General features: G+C 42.3%; 1 protein-coding gene across 1 annotated transcript; it reads left to right on the forward strand.

Moving 5' to 3' along the window:
• Positions 1-3,671: 3,671 nt before the first annotated feature.
• On the forward strand, positions 3,672-15,160 carry themis2 (thymocyte selection associated family member 2; the record flags this gene model as incomplete). Its single annotated transcript, XM_080741258.1, has 6 exons — positions 3,672-3,777; positions 4,394-4,534; positions 4,632-5,057; positions 9,693-10,999; positions 11,297-11,396; positions 15,045-15,160. The coding sequence occupies 6 exons, from the start codon at positions 3,672-3,674 to the stop codon at positions 15,158-15,160; spliced, it is 2,196 nt and encodes a 731-aa protein (XP_080597384.1).
• Between the last annotated feature and the right edge of the window lie 1,076 nt (positions 15,161-16,236).

Consider the following 16,236-nt stretch of genomic DNA (forward strand, 5'->3'; position numbering starts at 1 on the left):
ATGTTGAGCTATCCTAAATTTGTATTGCTTAGCTGCCCACTGGACTGTATCCATCTCTGGGTACAGGGGACTTTCGCATAGGAAAGGGGCCAGGCCCCCGCAGGGGGCTTTTTTCTAGTATATATTTATATAAATATAGTTAATATATAACTATAATATATAATTTTGAGTTGTATGACTTGAGGCATTACATTTTGTTTAATATGGCTCTTGCAGATCTACATGCTCAACCAGATCGTCTATTTTCACAATTTCTGCCTCTAATATTTGACAACAATGTTTATTTTGTTTTTGATTTTTTAATTTTAAAGGTTGAATAGTCATTTTAGAAATGTTACCCTCTAAATGTCTATACACTTATACTGTATGCTGTTTACTGTTGAGTGAGAAAACAATGTTAACATTGAGCTTAACATCTGGGGAACTCCCAAAATAATGTTGGGACCCCTCCTGGGGGTCCCGACCCACAGGTTGAGAACCACTGATCTAGTAACTTGTGTATGGACTCATCTGGGGTCCCGACCCACAGGTTGAGAACCACTGATCTAGTAACTTGTGTATGGACTCATCTGGGGTCCCGACCCACAGGTTGAGAACCACTGAAAACTTGACCAGCCTATCACTGGTCTATCCAGCCTTCTGACCAGTCACCAGCTATGTCCAGCTGCTAAGCTGGTCTTTTGCTGGTCTATCCAGCCTTCTGACCAGTCACCAGCTATGTCCAGCTGCTAAGCTGGTCTTTTGCTGGTCTATCCAGCCTTCTGACCAGTCACCAGCTATGTCCAGCTGGTAAGCTGGTCTTTTGCTGGTCTATCCAGACTTCTGACCAGTCACCAGCTATGTCCAGCTGGTAAGCTGGTCTTTTGCCGGTCAGTCCACCCATTTGACCAGCTACCAGCTTTGCTTAGCTGGTCTGTCCAGCCAGCCAGCTGGCTGACCATCAAAGACCAGCTGAATCCAGCTTAGACCAGCTATAACCAACTACACTGACAAACCAGCTGGACCAGCCTGACCAGCTTGTCCAGCCTGGTATACCATCTAAACCAGCCTCAGGCCAGCCTCAGACCATCTAAGACCAGTTAATACCAGCTTATAACCAGCTAAAACCAGCTACCATCTTAAGCTGGTTTTAGCTGGTTTTTTCAGCAGGGCTATGCTGCCTGAGCCACGCCGTCTTGATCAGAACTATTTGGTAAGTTATGATTCAATAATTTATAATTATTACAGGTCTCTTGTGGAATTTCAAACATATTTTGTAATATAGTTTATGCTAAAGAACTGTTTTGTAATGCACAGTATTTACAGTAGGCCTATTAGCCTATAAGTAGACCTATATGTTGTAGGTAATAATGTCACCTACGGTAGCCAGTTACTAGTTATAGTCCTTGCCAACTCTATGGTCCTTGCACGTGCCAGATTGGTTTACCGTCCTGGCAGAGTAGTTTGAGTGGCCCCTTACCCCAATAGGACAGGGTAGGGTAGCTACTGGGACTGGGAAGTCTCCAGGAAGTCGCCCCGGTGTGTGTTGGGAGGGTGTGATGTTGCTAGACTGTCAACTAGTCTAGTAATTATAGGAAAAAAATCCACTCAGGTTGGAAAAAATTGTGTTATTTAGTTTCTCAACTGATTCTGACAGGAAATTAGGTCTACTAGCCAGGATAAAAAATCTACCATAATCTGCTCACTGCAAATACCCACAGTGGCCAAATCAAGTTGGGCTCCCATCGACTTTCTATACAGGAGGAAAATACCCAGAAAAAAATCTGCTTTAAGTAGGATGTGAGTGGTCTAACTAGGGGTTTGTCATGATGCTGAATCTATTGCAAGCATTTGTTTGGCCCAAAAAATTCCTTGGGCTAAAAATGGCCCCAGAAAATGATGGTTTAGTGATGAAAAGTGATGAGTCATCACTTTTCATCAGTTTTGTGGGCGTTTTCTGGGGCCAATGAATGTTTTTTGTGCAAAACAAATACTTGCAATGGATTTAGCATCATGACAAACCCCTAGTTAGACCCCTCACATCCTACTTAAAGCAGATTTTTTTTCTGGGTATTTTCCTCCTGTATAGAAAGTCGATGGGAGCCCAACTTGATTTGGCCACTGTGGGTATTTGCAGTGAGCAGATTATGGTAGATTTTTTTATCCTGGCTAGTAGACCTAATTTCCTGTCAGAATCAGTTGAAAAACTAAATAACACAATTTTTTCCAACCTCAGCTTTATTTTTACTGGACTAAACCTCAATCTACATCACATGATATGTCCCAGACTCCCAGGTGCATCCTTGTGATGTTTTTTCCCCAGTTATATTCCAAATGTTGGGAGCTTGGAGTGATGGTTAAGATATTGGACTTTCACGTGGGAGACCGGGTTCGAAGCCGGGTGGGGAGGTTCGGATCACCTCCGTTACATTGGTGCCGTGACCCGGATCTGGGCTTCCCCGTAGGAGGAGGTCAAAGGGGGGTGAGTGTGGCGGAGAGAGTCGCAGCCCCAGCCTGAAGCCTCAAAAGGTCTATCTGCTCTCATTCCATAGGGATATCCCTGACCCGGGTTCGAAGCCGGGTTGGGAGGTTCGGATCACCTCCGTTACATAAATATAATATAAATATAATACCCAGGTTTTAACCTGGGTCTTCTGCATGAAAGTCCAACATCTTAACCATCAGTCCAAAGGGATATCCCTATACAGAGGGAGATACTAGAGTGCTCTGTAAACTTGTGACGTGAACAATAAACAGATTTATGATTTTTCAGGACATCAGTCCTTGAGAGGCTTTTGCACACCTACAGCGACAGGTGCTGTCGGTGAACTAAAAAGGCAAAAACTCCACGCACACTGTCTTCAAATAAATGCAATGCTTTTTAGGACATCAGTCCTGGCATAAAAGAGTGAGTGAAGAAATAATACGAATAAGAGTGAATATCAAATAAAAAATGTGTGTGTGTGTGTGTGTGTGTGTATATATAAAACCAGAATTTCATAGTATCCACTGAAAGTAAAATACAGTATTTATATCTTTTAGATTGCCAATTAATTGTTTAAAATCAAAATGCCAAATACCAACTGTCCAACTCCATTATTTATATCAATATAAAGCTGTTATTTTGGGTGGTCAAGATGGTATATTGCACACTATATTACACACACTTGTGTTGCAAGTTGCAACATGTTGCGCCACAAGGAACAACCTACAGTATATGGTTTAAATACACTTGTGTTCATTTAAGGTCAGTGCTCTGCATGTGCAATTGTTGCATGTTAGTCAAGTTGTTCCTCAACATGTGTGGGGGAGCGGGGGGTTGGGGGCACACCAGGGGTTTCTCATTCTGAAACCGGATATGGCCTCCTGCAAACCACAAAATTGGGCGCAATCTATTGTCTAGAATGTCATTGTAGCTGTAGCATCACAATTTTCATTTAATGGAACAAGTAGTAGCCTATAGGCCCTATACAATACAAGTGGTATACATGCGCAGTGACCATGTCAAAGTATTCTAAAATGTTTTAATATACTTCCCAGTGACTCTATGAAGAGGCTTATAGCACCAATAAACCCATGTGAATATGGTAATGTCTGAGAACAACTAACTTCCTCTTTCACTTTTGTGGTTTTTGAAAGAAAGAGCTGTTTGTTTGCCTTCATCTTGCCTGTATTCATTTGAGACTGCAGTAATGGCAGCCACAGGCATGGCTCTGTCGTTGCAAGATTTTATAGCATCACTGGATAAAAAGTGTCTACCAAAGATTCTACAGGTTTGTTCTGGAGTATACTTCCAAGGTAAATATATAGGTTAATTCTTATGTTTTTTTTTTAAGTGTGTCATGTGTTTTTGTGACTTTAGGTGAGGACAATACCAAGAAGGTGAAACAAAGAACATGATTCTTGTTAGATCAATTAATTTCAACACAAGTGATGGTAAAGCGGATATTCTCTCTCACCTAAGCTGTAGGCCTAATCAACTCAAACTAATTATGGGCTATCATGAAAGAGAAAAATTAGATCAGCTACATAAAACATTTGTGTCAGTAAGATCCAGAATATTAATAGTACTACTTGTGAAATTCAGAAAAGAACAAGTGTGGAATAAAATTAGGGTTAGGGTTAAGTGAAAGATATTTCACATTGTGGGTGTTAAAAAGAGAGTGTGAACTGTGAATGTGTGTAAACCGTTTCATTGCATACGTACTTATCCGTGTATATAGCTGCCTATGTTGTTTGATCTTATCCTGTCCTCGACAAAGCATTTTGTGATCTTGTTTTAAAAAGTGGTATACAAATGAATTCATTATTGTTTGTTTCTATAATCTGTTATTATATTACCATTATCCAATCAGCTTTTTTAAATATGTTTAATCTCTTTCTCTCTCTCCCTCTGTCTCTCTCTCTGTTCAAGGGTCCGTATATGAGCTTTCAGGGTGTGAGGTGTGCTTGTCCACCGGGGACCTCGTAAAGGTCATTGATATAGAGCTACTATCAGTCGCCTGTCAAGACGTCAGAAACAATGAGACATTTGAGCTGCCCATTTCCCACAAGGGTAGGCCTTATAGCCACAGTTACAAACAAACAAATGTATTTTGAGGTTATTAAGTCATTATACACTTCAAATTATGGGGATCTTTTTTTTCTCCCAGGCTTGTTTAAGCTGGTTCCAGAGGAGATGGCCTACAGCACGGTAGAGGAGATGGTGAGTCTGAGACCATTGGACCTGGGCTCGTGCCTCCCGTTCTCCTTCAACAGCCGCAGTGAGCTGACGCTGGGGAACTACACGGTGGGAGCCAACAAAGCGATGACCATTCTCTGTGTGGAGAAGAAGGAAGGGAAGGCCACCGGGATACGCTGCCGCATCCAGGGGCAGCAGGGAGCCCAGGCGGAGGTGCTGATCCCCCTGTCCTGCCGGGGGCAGTTCTATGAGTGTGAGAGCGAAGAGTGGTTCACTCTCCAGGAGATCATGTCTTCACTCCACCTGCAAAAGCGGAGGTTCCGTTTCAACAAGAGCAATCTCAGTGACCAGCATCTCCTCCTCAGCCCCGTCTTTCAGGTCCATGCCATTATGCAACGTGAGTGCCTATGGGCAACCTAAAAATTAATTCATGATGTACAAGTGATAGTGGTATGCTTGCAGGAATGCTTTGTGAGCATGGCTGATAATAATAATGAATAATAATAATAATAATTAGAAGTTCAGCTAGGTCTAGGTCCATACAGTATATGGGCACGCTGGTATACTATTCTTAGGGGTGGGCAATATATATCACATATATATATATATATATATATATATATATATATATATATATATATATATATATATATAAAAAATATGATATCGCGTTATTTCTTCAGGTAGAATCATGTTGTGAAACCTACTGGGTATGCAGTAATTTTGTTAAAGAGGTCAAACTTCCTGTATTTGTTGTATCGGCATGCCCATATATGGGCGTGTGCTGCTGTGCTACTGGCCAGCACAGGAGCACTCGAATTCACAGAGGTTTTGGCCCAAAATATCCCTCAGTGGTACTGGTCTGGCCATAGGACAGGCTTCTTTCCCCACCTTGAATGCAAAACCTTGAGCATTTTGAACTAGACTGCACTCTGTCGAGGTGCCAACTTGCGCGTTAGCCAGATCTGTATGTTTGTGGCTGACAGTGGGGTATGTGGCGAAAATGAGAAGCTTCTGGGAACCCAGATTAGTGGGTATGTAACAACACTTGTTGGTTGGTGGTGACACACCCTGGGTGCGACCTACGCTGTGTGTTGCCTGAATGGAAGTGCTCGATTTTGTCGAAGTGCTGCTTTTAAGTGTAGGGTAAGAATTTACGTCTGATTACATCCCCCACCCCCAGCGAAACAAACCTACAGTAAATAGATTGTAGCTCATAACTCGCTATAGGGTGTGCCAAATGTAGTTCTAAGAGCGGCCATTTCTTGGGTAAACACAGCCTTACACAGGTGTTCTGATTAGACTATAGCATTAGTTCTATGCAATCAAACAATTGAAACACCTGTGTGACCCAAGAAATGGCCGCTAAGGACTACAATGACGTAGCCGCTTTCACACACTATAGGTGTAAATTTGTGAGAATCCACATTTTTTGTTTCGATATTGTTTATTTGCGCGTGCAACCGAAGGAGCGGAAGAAGCAGAACAGATTTTTTTCAGCGGGGAATACGTTTGCAGAAACACTGCACTGTGAAAAAGAAAAACAGCAGAAGTCCCACTTTCTAAACACTCTCTGCCCAGGCTTTTCTCTTCGCAGATGAGTAAGCCTGGCTACGGGAGGTTTGTCGTGCCATCACCGAGAACGCTGCTCCCCCATTGCCTACTGTCAGCGACATACAGACAGCACCGATCACCCTACTTGCGCGCTCTGCTGGCACTAGTTGCCACCGTAGGTCGCAGTTAACTATGAAAACCGGCACATCTTGTCCGTAGAGTCTTAACGCCTCAATGTCAATGTCACATTGTTGTGACATCATATTGTTGACATTGTGACATCACACTGTTGCGACATCACCTCATCAAAGATCAAACCCTGGATATCCATACCTAGATCTTCATATATGGAGCTGACCTCTACATCTGATTCCCAGATGATGCTCTGTTAGTGCAACCACACTAATAGAATTCCTTTTATGCCCATCAATATTAACATATTATCTGGGAATGCCCATACAATAGAATCCCTTGTCTGACACACAGGGACACATGTCTGGGGTCTCACAGCACATGCGTTGGTTCTACAGACAGGGATCTCCATATATGGGCATAAAAGGGGTTGTATGTATGATGTCAGACGTCATAGGACTTTCACATCCTACTAATAAAGGAGCAAACTCACGCTCTAACGCTCACGCTTATCTACGTTTATCTATTCACTCGCTTCAGCAACTGATCCCAAAGTTCACATGGTATTGGCCATTAGCATTATACCAATGGTGACGGAGCCCGAATTTCATTTCTCCCAAATTAAAGCTGTTTATTAGCGTTTTCTACTGTCTGTTGCCAGGGTTACGGTCCGTTCCTCCAGGCCATGGGATCTGTAGCCCCACTACAGACTCCAACTTTTGCACATGGATAGCTCAGATCTTTGCCTATGTTCTTAGCTGCTTCCCCTGCCGTTACTGTACAATGTACAGTTGTATGAAACAATCTCCATATAGCCTACATGGATCACCATATATGGGTATCAGAGATCTCCATATATGGTATCAGGGATCTCCATATATGGTTAACTGGTCCGATATATATTAATGTATTCTGCGCGACCTCGCCTCTGCACGACCTCGCCCTTTAGGGCAATTTATACATTATACAGTGTGTAAGTCAATTCAAGGTGGGGAAAGAAGAATAAGTTACATTATACATTGTGTAAGTCAATTCAAGGTGGAGAAAGAAGTCTATCCTATGGCCAGACCACTGAGGGATACTGTTGCAAAAACCCCAGTGAATTTGACTGCTCCTGCGCTGGCCATTCCCTGGCGGAAAGAATAGCTTGGCCTCTCCAATTATAATAGTAAGATAAGTTATTATTATTACTAGACCTTACCCGTTCGAAGATATGTGCTCCAAAATATGTCAAACGCACCCGGTGAAAGTGTGTGTGAGAGAGAGAGAGAGAGAGAGAGAGAGAGAGAGAGAGAGAAACATTCCTAACTGTGAGAGAAAGGGGTGTGTGTGTGGGGCTACAGATCCCATGGCCTGGAGGAACGGACCGTAACCCTGGCAACAGACAGCAGAGTTCAACAGAAGTGGTTAAGAAAACGCTAATTTAAACTGCTTTAATTTGGGAGAAATGAAATTCGGGCTCCGTCAGTGTTGGTATAATGCTAATGGCCAATTCAGTAGCGAAGTGTGATGTCACTTCCGTGAAATGGCGTGAAATGTCGCCCTCTACGGGGTTCATGCTGGTATTGTCTTGCATTCAAATCGCCATAGGGGATTCTGCGAACGCCGCATACAAGGTCTGTGTTAAAAATATAAACACACCATGCTCTCGGATTGACCCAAATGGATATGAAGCATCGACTAAGGTGGAAATGTACAGATTTACCCAAAGAGTAACACAATAAACGCTAGAAACGAGTTACAACAGGCTATATCAGATATGAATGAATATCATAAACTATGCAGAACCCCCCCGCTGACAGAAACGCGCACATGGTGTGTTTATATTTTTAACACAGACCTTATATGCGGCGTTCGCAGAATCCCCTATGGCAATCTGAATACAAAACAATACCAGCATGAACCCCCCAGAGGGCGACATTACGCACAAATGACGACATGGCTTCGTTTCTCTATACCATGTGAACTTTGGGATCAGTTGCTGAAGCGAGTGAATAGATAAACGTAGATAAGCGTGAGCGTTAGAGCGTTAGAGCGTGAGTTTGCTCCTTTATTAGTAGGATTGCACTTTTCAAAACTGTGCTTAACAACCAACAAAAAAGCAAATTACAATAACATATACAGTACTATATCAACAAGGGAGAAAAACAAGGAAGAAAAAGTGTGAATTAAAAGAGCAACTGACATTAAGGACATAAGGAGTAACTACAGATAACTAGAAGCAGTGCTCTTTCGAGCACAGGTCTCCACCAGGTAGCCATTTTGTTCTAAAAATGTGTTTTACAAAAGTTGACCTACTGGTGGCACTATTATAACAGGCCAATGTGAAAGGGTGGCATTTGTTCTTTGACCTAGTTGGAATGTGTGTGCAAAGTTTCACACAAATTCCACACTGCATTCATGATTTGAGGCATTTTGTTCAAAACGGACCAATCCTTCAAACTTTGGAAGGCAATCTTAGCCAATCAGGATGGAATATGAAAAAGCAAAGATATCCGTCTTGATCACATGACTATAGAGATCATGTGTAGCAAGTTGCGTGAAATTTTGATAAAATCTGAAGGAGTCCTGGTGGCACTATATAATGGAAATTTGAGAAATGCAGGGCAAAGGTTTATTTTTAGCCTGTAGGGAGTGTGCATACAATGTTAATTTACAGTGATCGGTGGAGTTATTAAAAAAAACATATCAGGCTGGTGTAGCGCCACCATGAGGCTGATTTCACTAGTTTTAAGTGATATGTCTTCTTCGGCCTAGTGGGAATATGCATACAAAATTTGACTGAAATCACTCTGTTGATTTGAGGCATTTTGTTCAAAACGGAGCAGTTCTGCAAACTTTGGAAGGCAATCTTAGCCAATCAGGATGGAATATGAATAATCGGAAATACCCATTTTGTTTAATGACTATCAGAGATACTGTGTACCGATTTTCATGATTTTTGGACAATATGTGTAGCGGTACTATCCAAAAATATGTTATGCACAAATTCACCTCCTGGTGGTGCTATAACAGGCCGATGTGAAACATTTGGGGCAGAGGTTTGGCTCTGGCACCCAGGGAGTGTGCGTTCCCTGTTTCACTGCCATCATGGCAACGGTGCCGGAGATTAGCTGTACAAAGACAGAAGAAGAGGCCTTTCGGCTGGTGGAGCAGCCAAACTAAAAGCAGCAACAACAAAAATAGCAGCAAGATAAAGAAGGAATGTCTTGCCTTCCATGAAGTATTAATAAATAATACAAATACAAATTGTTGACCAGAACTGACAAATAGACACTGTATCTGTAAATATATAGGAGCGCCAGCTACCTCTGACTTTCATTCTCATGTTTTTTATTTCACACAGTAAGAAAGAACCTTGTGAAGTTCCCCTCCACCTTGGAAGTGGATGTGGTTGACGTGAGTGAACAGTGCAAGGACATGGCCTTCATTACTCCAATGACTCTGACCGAGGCCCATACTCAGCCGGACGATGCCTTCCCCACCATGGCAGAGGTCATTGAGGAGCCGGAGCCACAGCGTCTGTTCCTCTGCAGCTGGCTACAACAACTTCACAAGGGCAGCCGCCTCATCCTCCACAGGAAAGGGACCTCAGCCATGGTCCTGGCCTCCAGCATGAAGGGACGGAAGTCACAACAGTACTTCCTCATCTCTCAGCAATACAACGGGCGATTTCGGCGACGGCCGAGGGAATTTTGCTCCGTGTACGACCTGCACGTTGCTACGGCCAAGGCATCTGGTCTCAGGGTGAATGTGACGAGAACCTGCGATGAGGTGGAGGAGGATGGCCTGCCTGCTCTCGCCGCTGGGGAGCAGCTGGACGTCTTACGCTGTGAGAAGGTGAAGCTGCCCTATTGTGGCAAGGAACAGGCAGTCGACGCTCTCGTTTGTCGGCGTGTCCAGGAGCTTGATGATGACGACGATGATGATGAAGAGGGCGTTGAAAAGGAGGCCGAGAATGAGGAGATTTTCCTGCCTTTGTACATGCAGTGTCACTTTGTGGAGAAGATAACGGATAACAAGAAGCATAGGCTCACAGACTTGGGAAAGGACTTTACATTGCCCATGGATGTTAAGGTGGTGAGTCGCGACGCAGCGCTTGAGACGGATCCTCTGATCAGCTTCCCATCTCTTAGGTTAGAGGAGGTTACTCTGGAGCCCACCATCCAGGCAAGTCTACCACAAAGCCCACAGCACTGCTTTGAGATCCCAACTCGCTGGCTGTCCTTGTTCATGTCTCTTACGCCTGACCCCCTTCCAATGCCCAAGGATCAACTCCCTGCGGACCACGTGGAAATGGTCAACGAAGTGACAGACTGCTTCTATTATGAGTTCCGCAAGCAGACTAGTTCAGTGGAAACCCCGCCACCACGACCTCCAAAGAGGAATACGTCTACCTCTTCTTTGAAGTCCAAAGAGAAGGCCCCAAAACCCTGCAAAAAAGCCTCATCCATGACAGACAATCCCAAAGATGTACCGAAGCCTCCACCAAAACCAGGCAGCATGACACCACCCGTGACACGCAGTGCCAAAGATGTGCCAAAGCCACATCCCAAAGATGTAAAGCCTCCGCCAAAATCCAACAACCTGACGAAAGGAGTAAAACGCATGACCCTCAACATCAAAAAGAGACCCCCTGCCCCTATCCCACCGGTAACTCACACTCGTAAATACTTCTCACAGATAGCCAGTGTCTTATACGCTTGTAGGTACACTTTTACACTTGTAGTTGTCGCATTTCTCTTTCACAATTGTGTGACTTAAGTCTTTAAAAATAACAACAGCCTAATGTGAATTCAAGGAAATCATTTGTGCTGCTGGTGAACCACATCTCTTTTGACACATGCCTGGTTTCTGTTTTAAGGTCTGTTGAAATTAACAGATGAGTAATATAATGAATATACCGGTAATACATTTATATTGACATTTCCTTCTCTTATAACTGCACAGGATGATGATTTACCTCCACCAATCTGCCCCAGAAAAAGCATTGCTGATCGAACCTCAGGGAATGCCAAACCAAACACCTATGTGACGGCTGATAAAAAAGGTGAGGCTTTGTGTTGCGTTCATATCATCGATAAATAGAAGAAGGCAGTCGTACAGAAGGCAGTCAGATTAACCCTATAGTCTCACAATGCCAGACGATTGTCTGGTGACTTCTAAATCCAAGGCAGTTGCTAGAACGGAGATGAGAACAACTGATAACAAACCTACGCCTACCCAAGTACATCAGGTCACTGTCCCAATATGAACGGCTGCTTCTAAAGTCTCACAGGTTAAAACCAAAATAAATCCCAAGACTGAACAGTTTAAGACCATGTCCCAATATGTGATCTTTGATCTTTGATTTTGGTGTGCGCGCAGCGCACACCAATATTTGGGGTGTTTCCCTTAAGTTCTGAACTGCCTTCACTGAATGTGTGTGTGCCAATCCATGCTTCATTTTATAGAAGTATCTTCTGAAGTTCTGTTGTATTCTATTGCTAGTCTGGCGATTTCAAATACTCATATCTTGAAATTATACTGCTTTTTAGTTTGGAGAACACTTGACAACAGTTTTGACGACTTTGTCATTCATCGCTACACCTCCCCCTTATGTTTTTGCAGATCTGTACTGATCTCAGAAATAGTCCCTATGGAATCCTCAAGACTGAAATCAGTCCCCAGGACTGAGAACTTTAACCCCTGAGTCTTAGGATTGCTCGTGCGAAGCAGGGTTTTTACACGGTGGCTCTGCTTTCGACATAATGTTTTGTACTTTTTGAAATATATAACTTAAATGTTATAATGCAGTGGTTCTCAACCTGTGGGTCGGGACCCCCAGGGGGGTCCACAAATCATAAAGTTTAAGTATTATAGAGGGTATCTGAACATTTCTAAAGTGACAATTAAAGGACTTTTAAGACCTTTTTAATACCTCTAAAATAAAAAATGTAACATTGGCCAAATTGTCAAATATTAGAGGCAGAAATTGTGTAAATAGACAATCTAATTGCGTTGCGAGGCGTTGTGAGCATGTAGATCTACTATTTTCACAATAGAACAGTGTTATACAAAATGTAATGCCTCAACTCTTAAAGCTTGTTAGGGTGGGGGGTTCCCAGTAAAGATTATTATTTTGGGGGTTAGGGTTAAGGGTTAACCACTGTTATAATGGATGGAAGTCAACGGGGCTCTGCAGACTGAAACCTTGCCCAAATTTGTGGTCATAGATACAGCACGTCATAGATGACATAACAGGCCGGGAGGCTTTTCCTCAGACCTTACTTCAGCACCCATGACACGATATGAAGTACCACTTCCTCAGTTATTTGAAGAATCTGCTGTCATTGCGTTATTATTGCACAGCTAAAACATTGTGAGGATTTCTTTGGAATGAGCTAAACAGCTTTGGGGAAACTGACCTGAATTTCAAGCAAACGTCAGATCGTGTGACTATAAAACGTTTATATATAAATCCATAAACAGGACTGCACACTCTTCAACTACAGTATGCGCAGACTTAAAGGGATAAATCACCCTTTTTCTATCGATTACTCAACCCATGGAGACTTGAATTTATGGGCATTTTTTTGTTCTTGTCACATTCCTAAGCCAATACATTGATGATAATAATAAAGACCCTCATGTATCTGGTAGGAGACACAAACAGTCTCCTTTGTGTCTCCTATCGGATACACAAGGATACAACAACGTTGGCTCATTTTAGTGGACAGTTTGTAAGTTGATTTATTCAGTATTTAGATATTTGATATTCATTTTATCAGACCCCCACAAACAAATTGTAACCATGTTAGATTCATCGAAAACAACCATCCTTAGTTCTGGGGACTGATACTGCCCTCCTAATACGAGAGAGGGCTGGGTTTTTTCAATTACGGTTTTCAGATTTGTTTTTTTTTTCTTTTCCAAAAGATATTAAAAGTAAATGAAAAACATGGTTAAAAGGGAGTTTGAAGTTACAATGGGTTTGTATAGGAAGGGGGCATGTCTGATAAAATAAATATAAAATATCTAAATACTGAATCAAGCCACTTAAAAACTGTCTGGGGTGTTCACAGAAGCCTGAGTAGACAATAAAATGTAGACAAAAGCATCCCTGCAAAGATTGGCCATTGACAAGCTCTGCGGGACAGACAGGACAGGCAGACATATGGACGAACGGCATACACATAAAGCCAGATGTAGGAGTGGTTTGCCCCGCTCAAAGATAAGGAGCCTACCACATACCCTACTCATCTCCTATATTGGTAACAGTAGCTCTTGCTTTTGTAACCTACAAATCGGTTTCATTTCCTGCACACACTATGAGCTCTTTGGCCAGAGGGCCATTTGTAAAGTACAGCTTCCACTCTTACCTGATAGCCAAAAGAACAGAAGCATAATTCTACCATCTACCATAGACTGTACTCACGTATAATGGTCTTGAACTGTTGAAATGTTGTGTCTGTGGTGTCTCACTTGTAGCCTATACTACCTATACAGCAGGGTTCTTCAACAGGGGGTCCGGAACCCCTCGGGGTCCTCAGAGTTACTACAGGGGGTCCGTCAAAACTTTGTGTGATGGGGACATTATCCAAAAAATAGAAGATCTACAAGCTCACAGTCGTTGTGATCTATTCTCAGAGAGTTGGTGTAAAGGAAAAAGAACAGACAAAGTACAGAGCCCGAAGGTCAAGTTGAGGGTTTAAAGGTTACATTTCTGAAAATACACATGAATCCAACATGTTAATAGAAAAGATAATAAGTAAAAAACAAACAAACAAAACTTTAATTGACACAACACTGATGATAGAGCTGCTGTCAAATGTTTTATGGGAGAGCCAGCTTCTTTAGATCAGGTTTTCTCAAAGTGGTGTGCCAGGGTGCCGTGATGATCCAGGGGTGCCACAGATACTCTGCTAATAATTCATCAATATCACTCTATACTTATTACTTGCACTGTACTTGGTATGTTCTTATCCCATCTACACCAAATCTCTTCACCAAAAATAGCAGCTATTGTTGGCAAATATCCCACCCAGAATATAAATGCTGGGCTTAAAGTGGTTCCTCGTGACATGCTGTATTTTACGGGGAAAGATTTACACATTCATGTAGCCTATGACATAAATGCAAGGTGCTGTAAAGTATAACAATTTAATTCAGGGGTGCCATGGATGAAAATGTTATTTACAGGGGTGACTTGAGCCAAAACAGTTTGAGAACCACTGTCTGCTTTAGATCAGTGGTTCTCAACCTGTGGGTCGGGACCCCCAGGGGGGTCCCCAAATTATTTTGGGGGGTCCCCAGACTTAATGTGCAACATTGTTTTCTCACAGTAAACAAACCAACATAAAGTTTATATCTGCACATTTCTAAAGTGACAATTTAAGGACTTTTTAATACCTCTAAAATGACACATTAAACATTAGCCAAATTGTTAAATATTAGAGGCAGACATTGTGAAAATAGCCGATCTACATGCTCTTGCTCACAACGCCTCGCAACTTGTGAGCATGTAGAGCTGCTATTTTCACAATAGAACCATGTTATGCAAAATGTAATGCCTCAACTCTTAGTGCTCGTCAGGGTGGGGGGGTCCCCAGTTAAAATATGATTATTTTGGGTGCGGCCTGGAAAGGTTGAGAACCACTGTCTGCCTTAGATGCCCCTAGCTTGATTTAATAAACTGACCTGTTGTTTCCCTTCACAGGGACAATATCTGACGCCCATGCAGACGTAGACAGCGACCATGACTATGAGGAACTGGACCCGGGGGATCTGAGTCAAATGATCAAGAGAGCACAGGAGAGTTCTATGTTCTTCTGAATCTACACAGACATGCAACTCTGAAGGTGCTGATTCATTCAAGAGGGTGGACTTGGTGCGGGCACTCACTCGCTTGAGCCACTTTTCACTAGATCGTTTAGGACAGGGTTTCTCAACCTGTGGGTTTATTAATTTTAGAGAAATAACTTAAAATGAGAAGTGTTGAATAGGTGACTGTGCATATAGCCTACTGATGACCCTAACTGATTATGAGTGGAGGAACTAGTAGGCCTACAGTGACTGTTCTTGGTAAAACAAAAATAAAAGGCCTATAAATACCAGCTATATTTGCAATGCTCTGTAGGCGTTTATACTGAAACTGTGAAATGAAATGTATATTGATGACGTGTTTGTTCATATAGAGATTGGTTTTCCATGGTGGTTTCTTCCACTCCTGACATCAGTCTTGAGCATGGGAAATGATTATTGGCAGATTTATAGCAACTGTAACGTATTTGTTTGAGAATGCTAAATAATAATAACACAGGTAGTGTTTTTTCCACCCATCTTCTTTATTTGGGCATTTAAAAGTATCCATTGCCCATCTTAGGCCACGTTCACATCGCACTTTTATTCTACCTTTTCTGCCAATGCATTTTCAATGGAGTTTGCTGCCATTAGCCGATTTCTGAAAATAAAAAATAAATAAAAAGCTAAGACAAATGCGGTGTGACGGTCCCCTTAAAGGTTCTTTCTGTGGACAGATACATTTTATTTTCTGTCACTGCATATTTGCACAGAAGTGAAAGCTGTACTCTGCATTTGACCCAACCTATTAAGAGCACTGGGTTTAAGTCTCAGGGACACTTTGATACATACTGTGCATGGACTGGATCATGACTTCTTGATTCCTCATTGAAACTGAAACTTGTATAACAGTCATTGTAAATAAACAGCATTTCCTCTTTTTTAAGAACAGTAATTGGATGAGTCATTTGGTAAATGATTGACAAGAGAAGTATCCCCACAGCTCTAGACACGGTGCTGGATCCAAAAACGATCAAGTGAAACAAAAAGTAAATGTCCGCACACGATAAGGATGCATTAAAAAAAGATTAGTAATGAGTCATTTACCA

Source organism: Nannobrachium achirus, assembly GCF_963921795.1.
Source record: "Nannobrachium achirus genome assembly, chromosome: 2".
In the NCBI taxonomy this organism is placed as follows: domain Eukaryota; kingdom Metazoa; phylum Chordata; class Actinopteri; order Myctophiformes; family Myctophidae; genus Nannobrachium; species Nannobrachium achirus.